Source organism: Phasianus colchicus, chromosome 1 (genome assembly GCF_987193195.1).
Source record: "Phasianus colchicus chromosome 1, bPhaCol1.hap1.1, whole genome shotgun sequence".
Taxonomy (NCBI): domain Eukaryota; kingdom Metazoa; phylum Chordata; class Aves; order Galliformes; family Phasianidae; genus Phasianus; species Phasianus colchicus.
Window position 1 is genome coordinate 79253243 of NC_143436.1, and position 22950 is coordinate 79276192.

General features: G+C 43.6%; 1 protein-coding gene across 5 annotated transcripts; it reads right to left on the reverse strand.

The window, feature by feature from the left end:
- Positions 1 to 7918: 7918 nt before the first annotated feature.
- On the reverse strand, positions 7919 to 22588 carry ING4 (inhibitor of growth family member 4). Of its 5 annotated transcripts, none has more exons than XM_090149093.1 (9): positions 22489 to 22551; positions 11183 to 11249; positions 11021 to 11092; positions 10672 to 10838; positions 10382 to 10496; positions 9958 to 10066; positions 9480 to 9627; positions 9017 to 9078; positions 7923 to 8786 (listed from the first exon to the last, which is right to left on the reverse strand). In XM_090149093.1, the coding sequence occupies exons 3-9, from the start codon at positions 11046 to 11048 to the stop codon at positions 8747 to 8749; spliced, it is 669 nt and encodes a 222-aa protein (XP_090005219.1). In that variant the 5' UTR covers positions 11049 to 11092; positions 11183 to 11249; positions 22489 to 22551; the 3' UTR covers positions 7923 to 8746. The 5 variants fall into 5 exon arrangements, 4 of the variants coding, with proteins under 4 accessions (XP_090005232.1, XP_090005219.1, XP_090005227.1 ...); XM_090149101.1 differs by lacking the exon at positions 11183 to 11249 and adding an exon at positions 19260 to 19454 and having other exon boundaries at positions 22489 to 22534; XR_004169201.2 differs by lacking the exon at positions 11183 to 11249 and having other exon boundaries at positions 7924 to 8519; positions 8613 to 8786; positions 22489 to 22588.
- Positions 22589 to 22950: the final 362 nt, after the last annotated feature.

Genomic DNA, 22950 nt, shown 5'->3' on the forward strand with positions numbered 1-22950 from the left:
CCTGCAGAGACTGAAGCCCACCTCATGTCTCCACAGAGAGTGTCCTAGCAGCAACTTGCTTCAAGAATCACTAGGAAATTGGGATCACCTCTCTTGGACAGCTGTACCACTTTCTGGTTGATTAGAGTCAACGGAGCATCTTCCGGAGGGAGTGTCCCAGTCAGTAGGGAACAGAGCTGTGCTCTGGGCATAAACACCTCCCTGGAAAAAGGAGGGATTTTGTCTGTGGAGTTGGAAGAGCAGCACTGGTACAGCCTGTGAGCATGGAGTGGCCCAGGGGCATTCAGCTACCAAGGCTGAAGCCCAGGGAGCAGACACAGTGACCCATGAACACACTGCATGGTTGATGGCCAGCAGTGCTTGGGAGAGCCTCCTTTGGCTGGGTGCCTTCTGATGTGACAGAGAATGACCACAATCATCACAGGCAAGAAGCTATCAGTGTGGCTGCAAAGCAATGTCTGGCACAGCCAGAAAGCCAGAAACTGCATCCATAAGCAAAAACCAGGGCAGCACAGCAGCTTTCAGTACCCACTGCAGCACCACACAGCCTTATCTGATCTGAGATCTGCAGGCAAAACAGAGTGTTGGACAGCCCAAACAGGAGGAAGCCCCTGAAAAAGAGGCTTCCAATGCAGATCGTAGGAGATGCAAGCAGCTCTGCTTTGTACAGCAGCTGCAGAGAGAATTGCAGATATGCTGGCTGCCCTTGCAGAGCACCAGCTGCCAGTGAACAAAGTGGCCACACAAGCTGCCAGGAAAGATCAAACCACCGCAGCCAGGCACTACAAAGGCATCTGGCAGCAGCACAGAGCTCTGTGACTCTCTGCAGGAGACAAGCTACAGTTTGCTCCAAGAGGTCCTGTTGACAGGCAACACTTCCTAGAAGCTTGAAGGCCAACCATTTAACAACAGCACTGAGTTTTAGGATGCTTTTATGGCATCTTTCAAACACAGTGAGCAGGAGACATTTTCTAGCTGTTTCTTGCCACTCCCATTGAAACAGACAACAAAGCTCAAGCTTTTTCCATTTCTTCTTTTTTCCACTGCAGAGTTTGAGATGCATTTTAGACATCTCTAGAGCCTTCAGCTCCCCAGACTCATGAATCACCTCTGCTCTGCAGTGACAGCAGAGCCCAGGCTATATTCTGCCATCACTGGGCATCTCCCTGGGGGAACATAATGCTGACCTCAGTGGCTGACGGAAATTCATGACTGAGGAAAGCACCAATCTGGCACATCACACAGGGTTATCACGAGAGCTCCTGTTTGGACCTCCTGTTTATGGCATATAGATGAAGGAAACAAGAATGAGTGTGCCAGAGTCCCTGAATGTACACTGGGAATTCAAACATGAGGAATATGATGAAAGAGCTGACAAAGGAATCATCCTTGGTTGACTTTCTAGTCAGATCCTAGGGAGAGCTACTGTGTATTTAGAAAAACTATGTCTAGTGATATGAGGACAGGTTGGCTGCCATGTACCTAAAGACTTTCTGAGGCTGAGTCCATCCTACCTCTGTGAGCTACCTTGGGTTCAGTTCAGCTTGTCAGAAATCCTTCAGGGAATTCTTACGGCCCACAAGTACACAGGTACACTACATAGGAACAGCACTGTGTAGTGTGCACCAGCCAGGGAGATAGTGAGTGCAGGGGAAGCTGTTAGGCTATGATTGTGCCAGCTGGCTCTGTGACACTTCTGTTGCATATTTCTGCAAATACTATTTTATCTTCAAGGCAAGGATGAGGACAGGATAAACATTTTGAACAGGAGTCATCAATACAGAGAGCTTGCAGGGGCTGCTCCCTGCTGTGGGGTCAGCCGTCTGCAAAGTACAGCACAAGAGTGAGGTTAATCCCAGTATTTCCTGACATCTGAGGGCTATCTTGGCACCAGTAAAGTTGCACCACTGATGCCACACTACAAGCTCTATCATTCATGCCCTGGAGCAGATTTGCAGCCTTGTTTTCAGAAGCTTGCGCTTCCTGCAGATATGTTCCTGTACTTGTCTGAGAGGAGCAGGCTGTAACCCCCAGGCCTACAGCACATCCTGCAGCAAGTACCGCCAATAGCACTGCTGCTGCTGAAGGAGGATCTGTGTTTTTCATGTCACTGTCTGATTGCTGTGTCCCCAGACACCACTGACAGAAAAAATGCCTGAAAACCCAGGAGCATAGCTCACAGGCCCTTCCTCCTCTGCTACCAGAGAACAGTGCCCTTTCCTCGATCAGGCTGATGGAAAACATCATAGGATGGAGGTAAGCACACAGAAATGTGCTGGATGTGATGTGCTGATGAAGCCTGACCAACTTCGTGCTGTGCTGCTCCTGTGAGGTGCTGATGGCCTGGCACCAAGCTGGGCCCTGGTCCTGCTGGGCAAAGGGGAGCGTGGAGCCAGGTCAGAAGTGGGGAAAGGATGTGAGCTCCAGCCTACTGCGAGCAGGGCTGGCGTCTCCACAGACAAAAGCACGAGACAGTGTGGTGAACTAAACCGAAAGGATACAAACTGATGAGTTTAATAACAGGTTACCTAATCTTTGCTCTGAGTTGCACTTTATTTTTGTAGGTTTACTGTCACTGACCGAGAACTGTTTGAATGTGCTGATAAACACAGCCTTTACATTAAGATTAGCACTTGTTTTAACTTGGTGGATGCATTGATCTATTCACATTTATACAAGCACTGTACGGTAATAATGTGCATTAATTCCAATACCTAATTTACATTTTATTTTGTTAGGAAATAATGAAGTATTCTTTTACTCCTCATTTAGAAAATGGAATATTTAATTGATTGCAAAAACATCATTTTAGAATGGTTTCTTGAATTAATAATACAATCTAAAATGAGGCAGATTCTTAAAAGCATGCTTGAATGAACTGCTCTGGCCTTTTAGGCAGGCTGGCTTAGGGCAGAACAACCTGAGCACAGCCCAGCCTGGGGGCTGGGCAACAGGGCTCCTGAGGTTCCTCCCCACCTAAATCTTTCTGTGGCAACTGAATAGCATCATTCAGGCTTTTAGAACAAGGAAATCTCACGGTCTCACACTTTTTCTGAATGCTCGTCATCGATGTGTAAAAACTAATTCCAGCCTTTTCTCCTCCCAGCCTTGTTTCCTGCTTTGAACAGGTTATCCCCTCAATGGCAGTGACCCAATCCACTGAAATTAAATTGTACAGAAACTAAATTGTGCAGAGAGCAAATCTGCAAAAACAGACTGAAGTGGACAACTTCGAGAACATTTTCAAATCAGTAGGAGCTTAGTGTTCATCACAGGTTTGCCTCTCCTTATGACACAGGCAAAAATGTCTTTTTTAAACTAACTTTTTTTTTCTAATGCATTCAGAAGAATAAACATAAATTAGCATACATTAATCAAGATGCTCGACTATTTTTATAAATGAAATGCATTTTATTTGATAAAAACATACATCTCCTGATACTGCAACTACTAGGCAACAGAGTTGAAGAAATTTCCTTCAGCTGTATTTGGAAAGAAAGGCAGGACACTGTTTTCTGTCTTGGTTTTGTTAGTCTTTAACTCTATTAATGCATCACTCAAGAAAAGTTAAGCACAGCAGGTCAGTTTGAAGGAGGATATCACCTCCCCATTGGAAATCCACCACGAGAGAGATAAAAAGCTCAAACAACCCAGCCAAAAGGAATGTGTATCCTCACTGCTTATCCATGGACTTGGACGTCAACCCTAAGGTCCCTTCCAACCTGAAGCTCTGTCCTTCCTGTACATGGCAGGTCCACATGTAGTCACGGAGCCACTTAGAAAATCATCTTGTGGAGCTAACAGAGCCTTATGATTTCTCAGCAGTGGGAGTGTTGGGCCTGGACTCATGGAGGAAAAATCCATACAGTTAACAGTGTTATTAACCTCAGAAACACAAGATCCAATTTCTGCTCGGACATAAAAATAAAACTCTTTGCACACATTTTATGCCAGCAAGGCTTTCTGCAAGATCCTTAGCCAGAAATCTGAACTATCACTGATGAGACTAAGGACAGCTCTTCCTGGTTCACACAGCAGGGAGAAAAGTACCTGTGGTCATTTATACAGGACAACTGCTCAGAGACTGCTGAACCAGCCAGGTCTGCTTAGTGCAGGGCCCTGCTTCCAAGTTCACTTGGAAGTTTGGATTATCACCTTAGACAAGCCACCAACATGCAGCTGGGACATGAGCGATGTGTCTTGCCCTGCTCCAGCAGAAACGAAACATCAGTGATCCCATTGCCACTTTGATGATGACTCACTGCAGCTGTGTTGCAGTGCTCAGTCACCTCAGCAGCCTGCATGCTTTTAATGAAGCTTCACTGAGGTGAGAGCACAACGAGATACCCTTCATGTCCCCTTCTGGAACTTGGAGAAAGCATCACCCATTTCTCTGCAGATGCTGGAGGGGAACAAACCCAGTGTATTCTGCAACTACCACCTCCTGATAAGGTGCATCTGTGCATCTGCAATGAGAAACATCCTGGAAGAAGCTGATCTTATTTTCAGCCATTAGAAGCAAGCTATCTCTCAGGTAAATATATTTTTCTTCTCTGCTGTCAGCTTGAGATCTCCTGACTGATTTGGTCAGCATTTGAATCAAAGCCCTAAGCTCATCAGCAACATCACCTTTTTCTTGGAATCATACAGCAGCCACTTCCTATCTAGCTTGCCCTGCTGCAGCACTGTGCTACCCCCACACCTCACTTGCCTGAGGACTGGCAGCAGCCCGGCTTTGTAGGGGAAATGGAACCAGGTGACCTCCAGGAGTCCCTTCTAATCAGTGTTTCCAACTCTCAGATACATATATTTATACACAGTCATTTTCTCATAAGAATTCATCCCCAATAATTTCAGTGAATACCACCAAAGTCTGCACTCGCTCTGCTGCCTGGGAATGATGCCCACTGTTAAGAAAATTGCATAGTGAGAAGATAAACAGGTCGTTTGTGTGCATGGCCAATTTTTATTAGTAAATGCGCTTACAGAAGTCGGCACAAGTCCTACCTCTTGTAGTGCTGCATGGCTCCAGCTACTGAATCTCAGATTTGACTTTAGCCATTAACTATGTCATTACCGATTGCTCCAAGAGGCAATTTCTCCAGCTCCATTTGAGAAGGTGGTTATGTTGTGCTGACTGCTATTGCAATGAATCTGTCAACCACCCAGCTCTATTCAAAGGAATTTGCGATGACTCTAACATAGTTTCTCCCCTTCTTAAGCATTATAATCAAACTTTTGGATGAAGTAGAATTTTTGGATACTTACCCAAGCGATTATTCCCATGACAAGTAACTATTAAAAATGACCTTCCAAAAAAAAATCACATCAGGTCATTTTTGACAGATTTTCTCTTTGCTACTTCTGGTCAAAACATTTTTATTGACCTGGAATTCTCCTTTGTTTTAAACAGAAGCAGTTTGCTTATGAGTTCTGCCCCTGTTTCAAACATAGGCTGATAACAGCCAGCTGACTTGTAGCAGTCCCCTTTTCATCTCAGAAGTCCAGCATAGAACTGCTGCTTTTCCAACGTTTCAAACCTGTCTGGTTTTGGAACCCAGGCACCTGGGGCAGTTTTCATGGGGCTACGAATGCCATTTACTGAAGATTACCAATTCACATTGTTCTCCCCAATAGACGCCGTTTAAAATCCTCCTTACTGTTTGCCTGGGAACTATATCATTCCAATATGACACCAGCACAAACTCATAATAAATATTTTCAGAACACTTCCACCTCCTCTCATTACAAACAATTCTGCTATCTGCAGTTGGTAATGGACATGTGCCATGTTCAATTACACCAGAAACAAAAGGCATTCTAAAAAAAGCTGCTTGTGTTTCCAGCTCTGTCACTTGCAAGCTTTGTTTCCAATGGCTTCAGTTTTGTACTTGGTCATTTCTAGCTTCTATCGATTCTATTATTTTCTCCCTTTTGATGATTAAATTTTGCAGTTACTGCATTCATTCCTTCTCTTTCAATGCCAGTTTTTAACAACCTTTCATCTGTCATTGTAAGCCATTTAAAAATTCTTGGTTTTCACGCATATTTCTGCTGAAATTCCCACTTTAAATACCTCTCTAGTACACGCTTCCCAGAGAGCTTCCAGCTAATGCTGGTCATCACAACCCAGAGGCCTCTCACCAAAAGCTATTGCATCCTTTGTCATTCTTGCACTTGGCCCAGTGGCACTTTTCAACTACAGATTGCATCCTGCCTTTGCTCTGCTAGTTCAGCACTCATTTGGTCAGCGGACAACGTAGGAGCCACTGATGCCATCTATCAGAACTCTGGTGAGGCCTTTGACACAGTCCCCATAACATCCTTCTCTTCAAATAGTAAAGTAATGGATTTGATGGATGGACTGTTCATTGGATGAGTAACTGGTTACGAGATCGTACCCAGTAGCAGTCAACAGCTTAATGCCCCCATGGAGATCAGCGACAAGCAGTACTACTCAAGGGTCAGTACTAGGAGCAATGCTCTTTAATATCTTCACCACAGACACAGGCAACGGGTTTGAGTGCACCCACTGCAAGTTTGTAGACAACACCAAATTGCATGGTACAGACAACACACCCAAAGGACAGGATGCCATTCACAGAGACCTAGACAAGCTCAAGAAGTGGGCCCAGGCAGATATCATGACATTCAATAAATCCAAGTGTGGGGTCTTGCACCTGGGTTGTGGCAACTCTTGCTATCAAGACAAGCTGGGGGATGTAAAGATGGAGCACAGCCCTGTGAGAAAGAACTTGAAGGCACTGACAGATGGCAGCTGGACACAAGCCAGCCATACGCCCTCGCAGCCCAGAAAACCAACTGTATCCTGGGCTGCATCAAAAGAAGTGTGGCCAGCAGGGCAAGGGAGGTGATCCTGCCCCTCTGCTCTGAGCTGGTGAGACCTCACCTGGAGTACTGCGCCCAGATGTGGAGTCCTCAGTACAGGAGAGACATGGACCTGTTGGAACACATCCAGAGGAGGGCCACAGAAGTGATCCAATGGATGGAACACACCCCCTACAAAGACAGGCTGAGGGAGCTGGGGCTGTTCAGCCTGGAGAAGAGAAGGCTCCAGGGAAAACTGATAGCAGCCTTTCAATATCTGAAGAGGAACTATAAGAAGGAAGGGACAGGCTCTGCAGCAGGGTCTGCTGTGAGAGGACAAGAAGTGGTTTCAAATTAAAAGAGAGGAGATTGGAAATAAGAAAAATTATGTACAGTAAGGGTAGTAATAATGCACTGGAACAAGTTGCCCAGACAAGTGTTGGAAGATCTGTACTTGGAGACATCCAAGGTCAGGCTGGATCAGGCTTTGAGCAAGCTCACCTAGCTATAGATGTCCCTGTTAATTGCAGGAGAGTTGGATTAGATGACCTTTAATGGTCCCTTCCAACTCAAAAAATTCTGATTCTAGGAACTGATTAAAATGATAAAGGCGATCTTCAGTAAAGAACATTTCCTCACCTGCCAAGATTACAACTCTACCTTATTAACAGTACCTGGAGTTTCTGGCAACTTGTCCACATTCTTGGATGCAAAAGCTATGCCCTGATAGCTTATTTTCTTAGTGTTCTGCCTGATAGCCATAGTGAGGGCTGGTCATCTATGTTCTTCCTCACTCATTTAAGAGAGGACTACTGATGAAAAAAAAAAAATCCAACAAAAATGGCAATAAGCATCTTGTTATTTGTGAGGATATGACTAAAGAGGGAGATGTTCTCCACAGACATTAGAAAGCTTAGAAATTCTTTCACAAGTGTATAAGTTTATTTTAAAGGATGACCTTGGCAGAACGTTGAGAATTATTACATGAAAAAAGCTCTGCTGCATTCATCAGCAGAAAAGCTGAGCTGAGAAAGAACTAAGAAAGAGACCAATTACTTACTTCGGAGGTAACAGCAAGACAAACTGAGCATTTGTTTGAATTAATTTTATTTAATTCTATAGTATACAAGTGGGATCTGGATCCCCGAACTTTCCATCATCAACATAATGGAGAAGCTCCACTGTACTACAGGGAGGGAGAATTCTGGTGCCAGAAGACAGGCTAGATCAAACCGTTTCTCACCACATGGCCAGAAATTCTTCTTCCTTCATACAATGTGCTTCCCAGGAGAGCAGGTTTACCCCAGGAGTAAGAGAGAAAGCTAGCTCTAAACACTCCTCCTTCCTCCTTGCCCCAGCGAAAGAGGCTGCTCAATGCCAGACAAAGTAGTGGAATGTTAAAGATAGGGAGTATATTAAGTTTTCAGTCTCTCAACCAAGCTACTAGATTAAGCAGTGGCCTGGTTACTCCCTCTCTCCTGAAAAAGATCCAGGAAAATAGAAGACCTAAAATGCTGAAGACTTACCTCCTTTCCTTCCCCCATCCCATAGCCTTGTTCTCTCAGCAGAGAGTAGGCAATGAACTCTGAGGAGGCTGAAGGAAAGCCAAGGAAAATCAGGGGCTACCTGAATCCCTGGGAATCTGGTGGCTACCCTGGTGCCCTCATTCACTCTCTTTGAGGTTCAGAGACCTGTTTGGAATAGTACACAGAGAGGGCCTCCCTTAGGGATTTGGAAGCAGCCAGGGATACAGAACACACTGGAACTGCTGTGAGGGTACACACCATTCCAGGGATGGCCCAAACCACAAACAGGGCAAGACTCCCCCTAGCCAAGGTCCCAAGGGCTGGGGGAGCTGGGACGAGGCCCTGGCAGGGGGAAGAGAGCTCCTGCAGTAGTATTCGAGGCTCATGGGATTTTACTTCTTCTTCCTCTCCTGGGAACAGCGAGGGCAGAACCTGGTAGAAAGGAAAGCAAAAAGCCAGCATTTATGATCTGATATGAACCCTGAATTTACAGTTTCAAAGGATCTTTTCCAAGATACCAAAGCCTTAATTCAAATTTTCCTTCTGAAAGTCTTATTTTCTCTTTTTAATTTTCTCTTATTTTCTCTTCTGTCATTCCCAACCCTCCTCTTTTCAGAGACCAATGGGCCGTCCAAGTATGTTTGTTTTAATCACTCACTCACCATTTTCCTCTTGGTTTTGTTGTCAGACCCACACAGGCAAAATGAAACCATTCGATGGAGCACTGTTGAGGTGAAGAGCACTCAGTTAAAAAGCAGTTCTCTTGAAATCATTGCCTCTGGTCTGCTGAAACTTCCCAATGTTTAATCACAAATTCTGAAATCACTAGTAGCAATCCTAACAGGATCTGTCAAAAAATGGAGTCTCATACCCAACCTATACATCATTAGTAAGCAGAATTATCCCTTGCTGAGTACAGGGCCAAGAAAACATCCATCATATTAGGGAAAAGCCCAAAGAAAACTGCACTTAACTGGCCAGTGCACTGCTCTTCCCAGCTGAAGATGAGATGAACCCTGCTACTACCACTGCTTCTACATCAGGCCCCATCCAAGAAGCACAAGACTTTCTGTAGGAGACTCTCCATTCCTTTCTCCCCCACTTCCATCAAGTACAGGCTCTTACATCTGGGTTGTCGCAGCCAATCATCTCCCCGTAGGAGACCTGGTGGCAGAGGCAGTAAGTAGGCTCATTGGGGTCCACAGGCATATCCAATACATCTGAAGGATGCACATTTCCAAATGTGACTGAAGGCATTCCATATTCTGTGCTACTGCAGGAAAGAGAAATAAATCAGGTTAGTAAATCAACTAGCACTGGTTCCCTTCCTATCTCCCATTACAATGCCCTTGCTTGCCAGAGACAGCCGCTCCTTTTTTTAAAGCACATACATCCACATCCACTGGAGCAATCTGTCTTCCCCTTCATGCCACACTCCCTTGAAAAAACTAAAAGGTCTCCTTCCTTTCTTTCCAAAGAAAAACACACAGGATCTGGTCTGGGTGGGGATCAAATTCTTCATAGGGAAGTCTGGCTAAGTCTCCCTTGGTCTGATTTGTAGTGCTACTCCTCATTCCCCCAAGCAAGCGTCTTAAATGCTTACGTGCGGACAAGCTTTAATTTCTTTTGGGCAGTCTTTGGTGCCTCCTCATCAGAATTCTTCCCTTTAGAGCGTGCACGTGCAGCTTTCTTCTCTTTTTGGGCTCGGCCCTCTGGTAACAAGAGAAAAAGTTATTGCATATTCCATTCTGTTAAAATAGACACCTGACAGTAACAACCTCTTCAGCACCAAAATGCAATCCTACTTCGGAATGTACGTTGGCTTTGGGCCATGCATCTCATCTTAATTTTATCTAGTGGCCTTGAATATGCTCACACAAGAAGAGCCCAGGTCACCATCATTTTACCTGTCCTTCAGATTCCAGCGTAACAGTCTGTACCACTTCAGTGCCTGCCTTCATCCCCACCACTTCCACAGTCACTTGGCTGCCTCCTGTATCAATCTGCAGCCCAGTGGTGGTACTCACTCTTCTTGCCCTTGCTGGAAGAACTGTCATAGTCACTCGATTCTATCTGCTTCTCCTTCAGGTCTGCTTCAAAGCGAGCAAGATCTGTGTCCAGCCGCCGAATGTGCTTATCGACCTGCAAAAAAGACAGTGACCAGGAGTTACCACAGAACAGAACCCAAGACAGCAAACAGGAGAGAGTACAGGGCTTGCACTAAGAGCAGAAAAGCAAGAGTGAGGCTTGAAAGAGAGAGATCAGGGTCTTCAGCACAGTCTTTCATAAAACAACAACTAGACACTTCCCTTCATACCATCTCATAGGTCTGCATAGCCAGCTGAACCTTGTCATCCCCAAATTCTTTGCATTTCCCGTAGGCCTCCTGGATTTGCTTGAGAAGCCCCAGTTTTTCCTCTGATGACAAAGTCCGTGCGTTGCTGATATACTCCGTGGCCAGCTTATCGATCTCCGACTTGAGGTCTGAAACAAGTTGACCATTGAACACATAAATACGCGTACATACATACACACTACAGGGTTCTCATAAGAAAGCTGCAGGTTTCCTTCTTTTTCCCGAGGTCCCAGAGATGAAAGCAAAGGAAGAAAAGCCAGCTAGGCTGCACGATTCCTGTCTCATCACAGAAATCATCTCTAATCCTCACCTTCTGTTCTCTGATCCAGATCTCGCATGAGCTGGAAGTTTCTCTGCAGTTCAAAAGGCAGGTTCTCAATACCTGCAAGGAAAGGAGAACACATAGAGAAGTCAAGTCCCTGTCCTCAATGTCAAAACAAAGCTAAGTTAAAGTACTAACTGTTTAACTTAACTAACGCCACAGCAGTCCAGTGATTCCCAGAACTCTCTTCTAGTTCACACTAGCATGCCTCTAGTTGCTGTCAACCATAAAGGAGAAAGACTATAAAAACTTGATGCATTTAACCCAGGAGTTCAATTCTATAGCACCAGATCAGCTAACAGAAAACTGCCACGCAGAAAGCATGAATTAAAATAAGCAGAAAAGCAAAACTTGTAATGCAGTCAGTCATTCTAACACAGCATTCTAACTCCATCCAAGAACTCTCTTCACTAATAAACAAAAAAACAAAAATCAGCACAACAGCTGGTAAATAATGCCATTTAGTTATGTCTATGCAAAGGTATCAAAACTAAAGCTGATCAAATGCTAATTCACTGAAAAGTGAGTCAGGATTAATATTAATTTTAACATATAGAGATAGGAGACTTTGCAGAACCAAAGAACAACTCGAAGGCAGGAAGAAACAGTAAACAGCAGTCTTAACCCCCTGCTCCTGGTTCTGCCTTCTACACCAAAACCTCAATACGGCCTGTCCTGCACGTGGAAGGACGCTAAACATTGTGAAAAGCAAAACATTTGCACAGCTCTGAACAAGCAACACGAAGCTGATAGCCAATTAATTTCCAACGCGCTGTGCTACTCAGCGCCTAGTCATCACCAGATGCTCAGCTGACAAGCCTGATAAAAACAATTCTTACTTTGCCATGCCTGTCTAATCAAACTGAGATCTACTGTCATTACATTAACCTGAAGTCCAAGCTTGATTGTTGTCAATATTACACCGAATAAATAACTAAAAAAAAAGAAATCTTGCAAGTTGTTGCTGTTATTATTAAAAACAAAAACAACAACAAAGGTGGAGAGGAGTATGGGATTGTAGAAGAAAAACTCTTCAAAAGCACAAAAGAAGCATTTCTGCTTCCTGAACCCACTCTGCAACACACACTGTGTAAATGAAGGCATCCCTACCCTTAATGAAGGCTGTCTAACACATCAGCCCCAGCAGCAGTCTCTATTTTTCACAGCCACACATTTCTACAGCAGAGACATTTCTGTGAAAAGCAATCACCCAGCAGGGAAGGTCTGAATGCAAAGGAATTTAGTTAGTTAGTTATTTTCAAACAAGTGCCATACACATGCCACAAAATTAATTTCTGCAAATGGTAACGAACGACTGTGGGCCTCGCTGGGCTTAGAAGCTGTTTCTTTAACAAATAAGTTAACAAGTAAGTTTCCACACAATCAGAACATAATTATTTATAAGGATTTTGTATGTAACTTACTCAATATTGCTTCAATCAATTTTTGTTGCCATTTCTGTTGTAAATATCTAAGAAATGTGCAGATAGCAGGTCCTAGGTCTTAAGTACACGGATATACGACCACACAACATGCAGGTACCACTTCCCTGCATTCCAGGTTAATATTGCAAGATCAAGTACTCAAAAAATTAGGAAGCAGCAACATTAAGGGTGTTTGCATATTCCTAAATGTTGTGCTTCCTTGTCTGCCCAGTACAACAGCCTTTACACACGGCTCAAACAGCCCACTACCAGATTACATCCCTACAGCTCAACAAAAAAAACCACCAAAAAACACAAACACCGACTCAGAAAACAACGGGCACATAGAACTGAAAATCATCACTGCTTACAAAGAGAATTTGTGGCAGGGATGAAATGCAGCTTGAGAATCTTAATATCATTCCTTTTTCTTCTGTAATCCCCAGCCACACTGACCGCAAACCTTTCAATTTACACAGCAAATGGAACATGGTCATGCAGCAGCACACTATTTTTCACTCCTCTCCTCCAGGAGAGATATCCTCTAGAGAAAAACAGCGTTTGTTCTTGTATTGTGCACAGTATGTCAAATATGCACAAATCCTAGGCCATCTGAATTCTTGATTTGGTTGTTTTTTAAAAAAGATCGATGTAATTTCCTTTTTCTCCATCTAAGAAAGAGCTCATAAAAGCACACGTTCCATCACATACCATTTCCCCCCAGCAGGGCCAGAAACTGTCAGATACAGAGAATACCTCAGCTAGCACAAAAACCGGTGGGATGCTATTCTCTGGACAGAACAACTCTAAATGAGGTTACAGCTAAATTTCACACTGATGCTTAAGAGAAACTCAGACAGGACTTCGCCGCTGTTTGAAAACCTGAAAGGAATCATGCCCTGGTTTTTACAGGTATTGCAGAAAAAAAAAAAAAAAAAAAGTGTCTCCAGCTGTCACACACACCAGTACACACCTTCACCTGGATAAGCATCCTTTCTCCTTTCACCTCTACAAGATAAAGCTGCAGCTAAACAAGTTTTAACTGAGCAATTTCTATGGCAGGTAGTTTACCTATGTATGGGGAAGCTTTCTGCTCTCTGCTGGTTAACCCAAAAGATTTTATCTGCTCTTACAAACAAAAATACTAGTAATAAATAAATAAACGCTCTTCACTGCAGTATTTACCAGTGGTCTGAACACCTACTGAAATTGCTTGGCCTATGTTGTGATGGCTATCAGAACACAAGACTTTAGCTGTCCCATAAAAAACAGATGTCTTGGTGGCCTTTCACGAGGGAGTTAGAACGTCAGTGGATAAAGAAAGAGCAACTGATGTCATCTACCTGGACTTTGTACAAAGCATTTGACACTGTCCTGCATGACAAAGTGGAATTGATGGATGGATCATCCACTAGATTAGGAATTGGCTGGATGTTCACACTCAGAGAGTTGCGGTCAATGGCTCAGTGTCCAAGTGAGACCCGTGACGAGTGATGTTTTCCAGGGATCAGTGCTGGGTCTAATGTTATTTAATATCTTTGAAGGCAACATGGACAGTGGGATCAAGTGCATTCTCATCAAGTTTGCAGATGACACCAAGCTGAGTAGCATAGCTGACACGCTAGAGGGAAGGGATGCCATTCAGAGGGACCTGGACAGGCTTGAGTGGTGGGCCCATGCCAACCTCATGAAGTTCAACAAAGCCAGGTGCAAGGTGTTGCACCTGAATAAAGGCAATCCCAAGCACAGATACAGGCTGGGTAGAGAATGGTTTGAGAGCAGCCCTGAAGAGAGGGATTTGGATGTGTCGGTTGATGAAACTAAACATGAACTAGAAATGTGTGCTTCCTGTCCAGAAAGCCAACCATATCCTAGGTTGCATCAAGAGAAGTGTGACCAGCAGGTCAAGAGAGGCAATTCTGTCCCTCTACTCTGCTCTCGTGAGACTGCGCCTGGAGTACCATGTCCAGTTCTGGAGCCCCCAGCACAAGAAGGACATTAAGCGGGTCCAGAGGAGGGCCACGAAAACGATCAGAAGGCTGGAGCACCTCCCCTATAGGCTGAGTTGGGGCTTCAGCCTGGAGAAGAGAAGGTTTGAGGGGACCTTATACAAGCATTCCAGAACCTGAAGGGACACTACAGAAAACCATGGACTCTCACTATTGCAACTTCACTCATTTGCACAGATCACAGAGAGCAATGCACAGCCCACCAAGCATCCTGCATTCCTGCCACAACAAGATTATCCTATGCATCAGTGCATGTCTTCAAGTTTTTGCCTCCTCTTCCTTTTCTTACCTTGTTTTCATTCTCTATTACAAATAAAACTTTTTATTCCTTTCTCTTCCCCAGGTCCTTATCCTTTCATCATCCCTATTCTTCTCTCATCCTCCATCCTCTTCCCTTGCCGTTCCTTCCACCATTCCTGTTCTTCTCTCACCACATACAGGCAACCACGCTATCTTTTCCCAAAAGAATCACGCAGACCCTTTACTTTCCAAGAATTAGAATTCATCATCATCCTCCTTCCTTCAAATTAAAAACAAACAAAAAAACCCACGTGAACAGTTGTCAGTGCAGGCAACTGGCATTTATCAGCTACTGAACTGAGATGTTAATTCACACCCACAATAAGCAAGCCCATGAGCCCATGGAATTATACAACCTGGTAACTTTTTCTTTATCCTCTCACTGTACATGTTTCAGCAGTGCCAAACAATGGGTTTGTACTGTGAGTATCCACATTTCTAAAGAGCTCTATGGCACCAAAGTACTACACAAACACATGGTGCCTTTCCCAAGATATCCGCTCATCTACCACATCCAGGTATATGCTTATATTTATTAAAAAGTCAAAATGCATTTTAAAATACAATCACAATGTTTTATTAAACAGTACAGATTTCAACAACCAGCTTTAACGCTACACTGCTGACAGCAATTAAGAAATCCTGCTTGTGACAGACTGGCAATGAAACAGGCTAAGTTCTTTGCCCTCTGGAATGAAAAACTGCTGAGTTCTCATGAGGGAAGAACATAGGACTTTTCGGTGCTAAGAGATTTCAGAATTTTGTAGCACTTGAAATACAGCACAGATCAACTGGCTTAGGGTAATCTTCAGCAACTTCCTTGCTTCCTTATTAAGTGGAATAATATATCCCTCCATCCCTCCCTTTACACAACGTAACCCTTTTAAAGTGCTCTGTCTAATTTGTTTGGTGTTCTCCATTTATTAGCTTCCTACGCAGTTCATTAAAATCTGAGTCTGAGCATAATGTACCTTCCTCTTCATTCACACAGTGCTCAGCACTACAGCAGCACGTGCAGCATAACCTGCAACATTATCCTCACCACCACCTCTGTAAGGGACAGCACTACAACTAGCACTCAGCAGATTGAATTGTCCAAGGCCACCCAGGAATTCTGCTGCATTAAATATCCCAAGTGCTGGGCCAGTGCACTACATTCCAGTCCAAGACATGTCTACGTCATGCACTGTCCAACAGCACAGTAACAGTCAGCAAAGCAGTCCACGCAGTAGCCATAGAAACGTAACAGTCCCCAAAAGAGAACGTACCCTTTCCTGAAGGGATGAAGGGTTCTTTCTGACTTTTCAATACTACAGTATCTACAACCAAGACAGCAGGCATTATTGATAGGAACTGTATTCCTATTTTAAAGATCTACCTCGATTTCGGAAGTTTGCAGGATATGGAAGAATGGCAAGTCAAATTAGACTTAAAACACTCCAGGCATTCCCAGCTCATCACAGATCTCCAATGGCACCAGCAAAGAGATAACAGGACTGTTTGACAAAATGGTTGCATCAGATTTGTTTTTGGTCAAGTGAAGAAACATGGAGAAAACGCAGAATATTTTATCTTGTAAAACCATTTGGCGTAAGCTCTGAAAAAAATACCAGTCAACAACAAAATCTATTTTAAACGAACTGGTCATTAGCAGTAATAAAAGTATTAGCTCAGTGTGGGTTGTGCCCGTAGCTTTCACACAGAAACAAGTGATGCCTATGAATCACCAAATCCTCTCCCTTTCATGAGATCTTTTGTAATTTTCCATAGACCATATGTGCTGCATCACAGATGCAACTAATCTGAAGTCTCACAAAGGTGAAAGGCATCTTGCAGTATGCTCCACTAAAACAATGTTTAAGAGATGTGTGCATCTGAAGTATAATGTGAGAAGATTTATAAGCAGGAACTGAAAGGTATGGCCACGTACTGCATTGGGAAGGGGGTAAGAGACAGTGGTAGCTGCAGGGGAAGAAAGATGACTTTCAGGAAGGTGTATGCTGCTACTGTTGCTCTGTGCTTATTCAGGAATAAGTTTTCTAATACTGACAAGCCTTGAAACAATACATGTCCACGTGCCAGTAGAATAAAAGGAGCAAAAGAAACTTGATGTCTCCCTCGTAAGGATAAATAATAATAAATAAATGAAAATTAAAAGGAACACTCGCCAAAAATGACTACACAGTACCACCTTAACTTACCAGCTGAGGACTTCATCTAAGCATATAGACTCCATCATGTCCCAGTGTCACTCCTGGAACAGGCCCTGACTGGCAGTCTCCAAAACAATGGGATGAATGTCAAGCAACAATCAGAGCAGACAGACCAGTGACATCTTTTTGCTTCTTGAGCTCATCAAGGCTACTAGCTTTCAGCTAATGACTCTTTCAAGTATTTAGATCTAATTTAGACCAAATGTTGGCAGAATCTAGGTAGTCAGAGGTTTGGGGTGGGAGAAGCTGGAAATGACCTTTTTTTTTTTTTTTAATTGTCCCTTATCAGAATTTTATAATGACATTTATTCACTAACTCAACTAATGAAAATCTGAATTTCCTTCCACTCTGGTACACGCTTTCCAAATGGAATTATAAAAGTTTATGTTCAGCAAGGCAAATAAAGCCTCATCTGTCCAGATAGAAAAATATGTGGTGGGCAACAATGACTGGAACCAGCAGAGAAGGCACTATTTGATTTCCTAAAGGTTACAGACCCTTGCAAAGTAGGCAGACATAGCCTTGTCATTGGGAAGCGAGCAGAGTTCAGTTCATAGTAAATTTAGGCACTAGACAGTTGGAGACTGGTACATTCCTCAGTTCTGTTGCCATAAAAGATAAGATTTTTGTGGTATCACTACCCGTAACTTACTTCATTCTGATGTCCTCTAAGTAAATAAAGAGATGCATTGACATTACTACAAAGACAATCCCTACAATCATGACACTTTCACAGAGACTCACAAAAAACTCACAGACAACTGTGACTTTCCTCAATCCATGTATTTCACTGATGCCAACTAAAAGCTCTAAAACACAAAGAAAACCCTGGTGTTTGCATCTTGTCTTCTAGAAAATCTATATTAGTCACCCTTCCTTTCTCTTCCTTAAAGCGTGCACTGAGTATTTCTAACTCTGTAACAGAGCAAATACTGAGCCAAACACAGTAACTAGAGTCTGACCAAGCACAAACTCATTAAAAGAGCTTTCATGCAATCACAGAATACCACGATTTTCTTCCTTCTTATTCCTCCTCCATCCCTTTCCACATTCCTAATTCTTTTGCATCCATAGTTTCCCCCAAACTAAAGTTGTGTTCCTTTATTGGCACGGAGGAAAACACTTCAGTATCTTGCTTTCTCTCCTCAGAAGCAGACATTTAATACTTTAGAGACCATTACATACTTTAGAGAAGGAGAACAATATTTGAAGAGATGGAAAACTTTTTATGCTTAACTTCAGTCACTAAAGGAAAGTGAAGAAAGAGCTACACAAATAATCAAAAAGAACAGAACTGGAACAAGAAACGTTCCTTCTCCCCCTTTAATCCTTTGGCTCAGTATTGTCATCAAAGGGACAGCTTCAGTTTGGTGAAGGAAGGAAGGAGGGAGATCAGAGAAGACCCAATACGGAGCTCCTCCGTGAGGCAGCTCAGCACAGAAGTAACACGGTCACTTTTCCTGCTGCAGGAACACCTGCTGGGAGCGTAACATATTTCAGACAATTGAGGTTTAAAATTAACACCTTACAGCAAGGACACAGAAAGGTGTGTCTAATCCTAAATCTAAAACCACATTTAAATTACAACAACTACTTGAAAGCCACTAAAATACCAGGGCTAGGAAGCTGATGGACAATTTTACCACGCACTCTGTTGATAACTTGGCTAGTGCACAAAAATCTCCTGGAAAAAAAAATCTTGAGATGTCCAAAATAGAGGACTCAAAAAGTTACAAGTTGAAATAACTAAGCCTGTATGTACAGCTCTGTCAGATCTTCTGTGCATTTTAATATTTAGGCTTCTGTTACCACATGGAACGGTCATACCAGCTGTTTCTCATACCAAACAACTGACTAGTGACTGAAAGCTTTATTTTATCCCTTTTGCTCAATAAGAGTCATCACATACACTATCCAAAACCCAATCTGAAACCCAACCAGGCAATCAGCTTTTCAAGGTGCTCATTATTATGACATGACAATGCTTTCTCACAACACTGCTATGGAATAGCCTGTTTCCCTCACCAATGGAATGAAAAAATAAGATAAAGAGTTAAGGCCATGTAATTGCAAACACACTTCTTTAGGTGTCTAAAAATGCTAGTTTCTCACAAGTCGGAACTATCTGCTCAAAGCACATTTCAGTTGCATTCTTCACGTGCATTCTTCAAGTCTATTTCTCTAACTACAAATGTTCACCCAATTTAAGGGCAGAATAATCTGTTTGAGAAGAACATGTAAGAAGTACGTCCTAAAAACAAACACAGACATCAAACTCACTTCATCAGGCAGGTATTCAACTGCCTCAAACATGAGACCACCTTTTTTCTTCCTACAATCTGCATTTAATTCATCATACACGTTCCTTTCTCCAAGGATTCGAAGAGGTCCTACAAACAACTGCTCTCTTTCATCACATCCTCCTCACACATTCCCTGAACAGATCCAGCCAGTGAATGACATGGAAGAGAAATGCTGTGGGAGGAAAAAAAAAAAAAGAAAAGAAAAAAAGAAATTAAATGGAAAACTATATCTAAATTAAGTGCTAAAAGAACACTCAAAGAATTTCATTCAAAGAAGTAATTGCACATATTGGAGATTTTTAGAAGAGTTCAAACATTCTGGACTATTTATTCATATCAGTTTTCAGATATTGTGTATCATTACTGCTTTTTATGAACTGTTAATACTGAAATAATATTCTTTAAAAAAGGAAAAAAGGGAGGAGTGAGGGAGAACACAATGTGCTCAGATAGGTGTGAAACCACAAAAAGAAATAAATAGCTGATCTGGGATCACCTTAAAGAATTGTGTAAGGGTGCCAATATAGACTGAGGAGAGAAAACCTCCACAAGTTTTCTGATGAACCTGTTTTTTGGTAAGAATCATCCATCATTACTGAAAATAATTTTTTTTTATGATTAAGCTACAGTTTGCATCAAATACTTGTGGTATCAGAAAGCACCTTGCATCTATAATAACAACAAAAAAGCATAACATATATTAAAATGAGTTTAAAAGGCTACTTATGGCTTCTGAACGCATTACAGAGAATTACAAGCACCACTCACACAAATCACACATGAAGTAGGTCTTGATGCATTAAAAAGTGTATCTTGCCTGTGAGACAGACTGGAAAAACAAAAACGAAAGGAACAGACCAGTAGGACAGTAAGGCAGCAGTATAACTCCTGATATATTTTATCTCATCTTATGTACAGAAATACATTTAGGGAAAGTAATGGATAAAGGACACCAGACCGTATTTCCAAGACACAGAAAGGCTTGACTACTATGGCAGATAACTGCCAAGTATGAACTTCCAGCTGAAACACAGTGGCCAACAGGGATAAGGGCATGCTCGACAGAGGAGCAATAACCTGACTTCTTTAGTTAGTGCCATAAAGAAGACTGGTACTAAAGGAATGCATGCACTTTCATTTCAAAGTCAGAAACTCAAATATGTTGATGAAAGATGAGAGTAGGTTTGTTTGTTTGTTTGGCTAAGTTACCAGGAAGAAGAAGATTTAATTAATTTGAATCTACACAAGAAATAAATTTATAGTAAGAGGACACTTGAAGATGGCAGGCAAAAGGCATTAAAGGAGTGACAAAATATTGGAACTGTGACAATGAACAACAGACAAGTCACAAAACTGTGACAGGAAAACCAATCAGTAAACTAATTCATTGAAGGATGATATGGATTCTCTTCCATATTAAGTATTAAAAACTACATGCTCTGCTTTTCTAAAGGGAACTCTTAGACTGAGCACGGCAGCTCTCTTATAGTAGCTAATAAAGGGAAGTAATGTTGCACACGATACACAGGATACCAGACAAAAATCAAAGAACACAAAGCCACTGTAACAAACACTTTGCTGCTCCTCACATCTCTGTAGCCAGATATTTTAAGTACTACTATATTGTGCACATTATTATTATTTTTTTTTAAGCAAGACACATTAAAAAAAAAAATAATAGCACCACTCTATTAACATCTACCTGAAGGATCAAATATCCTGGCTGAGACACAAAATAAAACTTTAACTGACAGTGACAAAAATCCTGAGGCTCTTGGCATTGATGGGAGTACTCTAGCTACTAAACTCATCTAAAGCTTTTCTCATCTTCAACTTCATGCCTGCCATACATCACTACACTCAGTAGCAAATCTTTCTCATTCCTGTCTACTGGTTGTGAAACTCAGTCTTTCACTACTTCATCTTTGCAGCTCTTAATATACACTTGCACTCCACGCAGTAAAGAAACACTGCATCCCCCACGCACTTACTCTTCATTTGTCTCCTTTTTTCCGCTCTTGCCCAGCACCCATCCTCCCATCTACCAGCTATCTCTGTCTCCTTGTCCAACTTTTCTTCCTGCTTTTTGCATTCTCCTTCCCCACAGCTCCTAGATCAATATCCTTGCCGGTTCATTACCAGTATCTCTTCAGCTTTTCTGGCAAAACATCATGTATTGTGGTTTCTGACCTTCCTTAATTCACTATATGCTCCCGTAGATCATAACACAGGGAACTCTGCAGCTCTGTTCCCATACAGCAGCTCTGTGCTGGAGGAAATCTAGTTCAGTGCAATTCCTGAAGAACCATGCTTCAGTGCTTCCAAGCATATGCCAACAGATGTAACTTGGCCAAGTAGACTGAAATAAAAGATACATACCAGTAACATCATGCTGTAAAACACCAAACTTTTTCATCTCCATTGCTGACATCCAATCACAAAATGTGAAAACCGCGTTCATCAAAGAGGTGACCTAATCTTAACCTATGAGTACATTTCTTTAAGAACAACTCTTCCAATCAGTTTACTTGTCTATTTTAAGAACATGGGGGGAGAGGAGGAACATATTTATATTTTAAGTCTCACCACGCAGAGAACATAATTTGAAGTTATATGCAACTTAAAGGAGTACCCGCAGTATTCACAGAGCTCTTTCATCACCAAAATAAGGCTGCATTTTTAAAATATCAGCGAAGGCAGCTGCAGTAACTATCTTCCTGCAGACACAGAAGTTGCCCTCAGCTTCATTCCATCAACGCTGAGGCACCAGCGAACCCAGAAAGGCTCCCGAAGCCGCGTTGTCCAGGAGCAGCAGCGGCAGCTCCCCCAGGAGCAGGCAGATAGCGCGGCGCCGCGCCCCCACGGCCGAAGGCAGGGCCGGGCTGCCGAGGCAGCCCCGCTGAGCCACGGCGGCAAGCTCTGAGCGAGCAGCCGGAGCCCCTGCCGCGATTTCTAAGCAGCCCCAGAACACCTCGGCGCGGCGAAGAGGGAAGGAAGGAAAGAAAGAAGGAAGGAAGGAGCGCGGCTGGGAGCCCTCACAGCTCCGGGAAGCCTCACAGCCAGGCGCCGGGCAACGCTGCCACCCGCGGGGCTCGGGGCAGCCGCATTTCGGTCAGCGCCCGGGCAGGGCTCAGTCCCCGCCCCGAGGCACGGTCTGCCCGTCCGTCCTCAGCCGCGGCCCTCGGCCCCGCCCCGGCAGCTCTTACTGTCCAGGTAGTGCTCCAGGTACATGCCCGCCGCCATCTTGGGCCCCGACACACTGGCACTTCCGGCAGGAGCCGGACACCGGCGCACCCTCCCCCCCCCGGAAGTAGCTCTTGCCAGGCCGGCGAAGCCACTTCCGCCCTTCTTCCCAATCGTTTCCGCTTCGCTGCTGTCGCCATTTGGGGCTGCACCTGGGGGGTGGGGCTGCCTCTTCGCCCGCTGTTGACGGAGAGCTGGCCTGAGGGCTGCCGCACGGGGCTGCGGAGAGGGGAACGGCCCCGCGCGACCTTTCGCCGCGAAAGGTAAACGCGTGCATCCTTCTCCTCCGTGCTAGAAGAATCAACCCTCGTCGTTTGGTGGCTTAGCAGAGGCCGCTCCTGGCTGCGCGTGACTTCCGACAGCCTGTCTAGGTGCTCCCGGGGGATCGTATGGGTGAGGAAGTGCTGCTGGTTTGTAGTAGCGCT

Bases quoted from the DNA above. Each gene is read 5' to 3' on its own strand.
- ING4 (XM_090149106.1), bottom strand. From the start codon at position 21,743: ATGAACGCGGTTTTCACATTTTGTGATTGGATGTCAGCAATGGAGATG. The intron at 10,067-10,381 runs GTGAGTACCACC...TCTTGTTACCAG, and splicing joins TTCCAGCAAGGGCAAGAAGA to AGGGCCGAGCCCAAAAAGAG. The intron at 8,787-9,016 runs GTGAGTGAGTGA...CCTTTCTACCAG, and splicing joins ACAAAACCAAGAGGAAAATG to GTTCTGCCCTCGCTGTTCCC.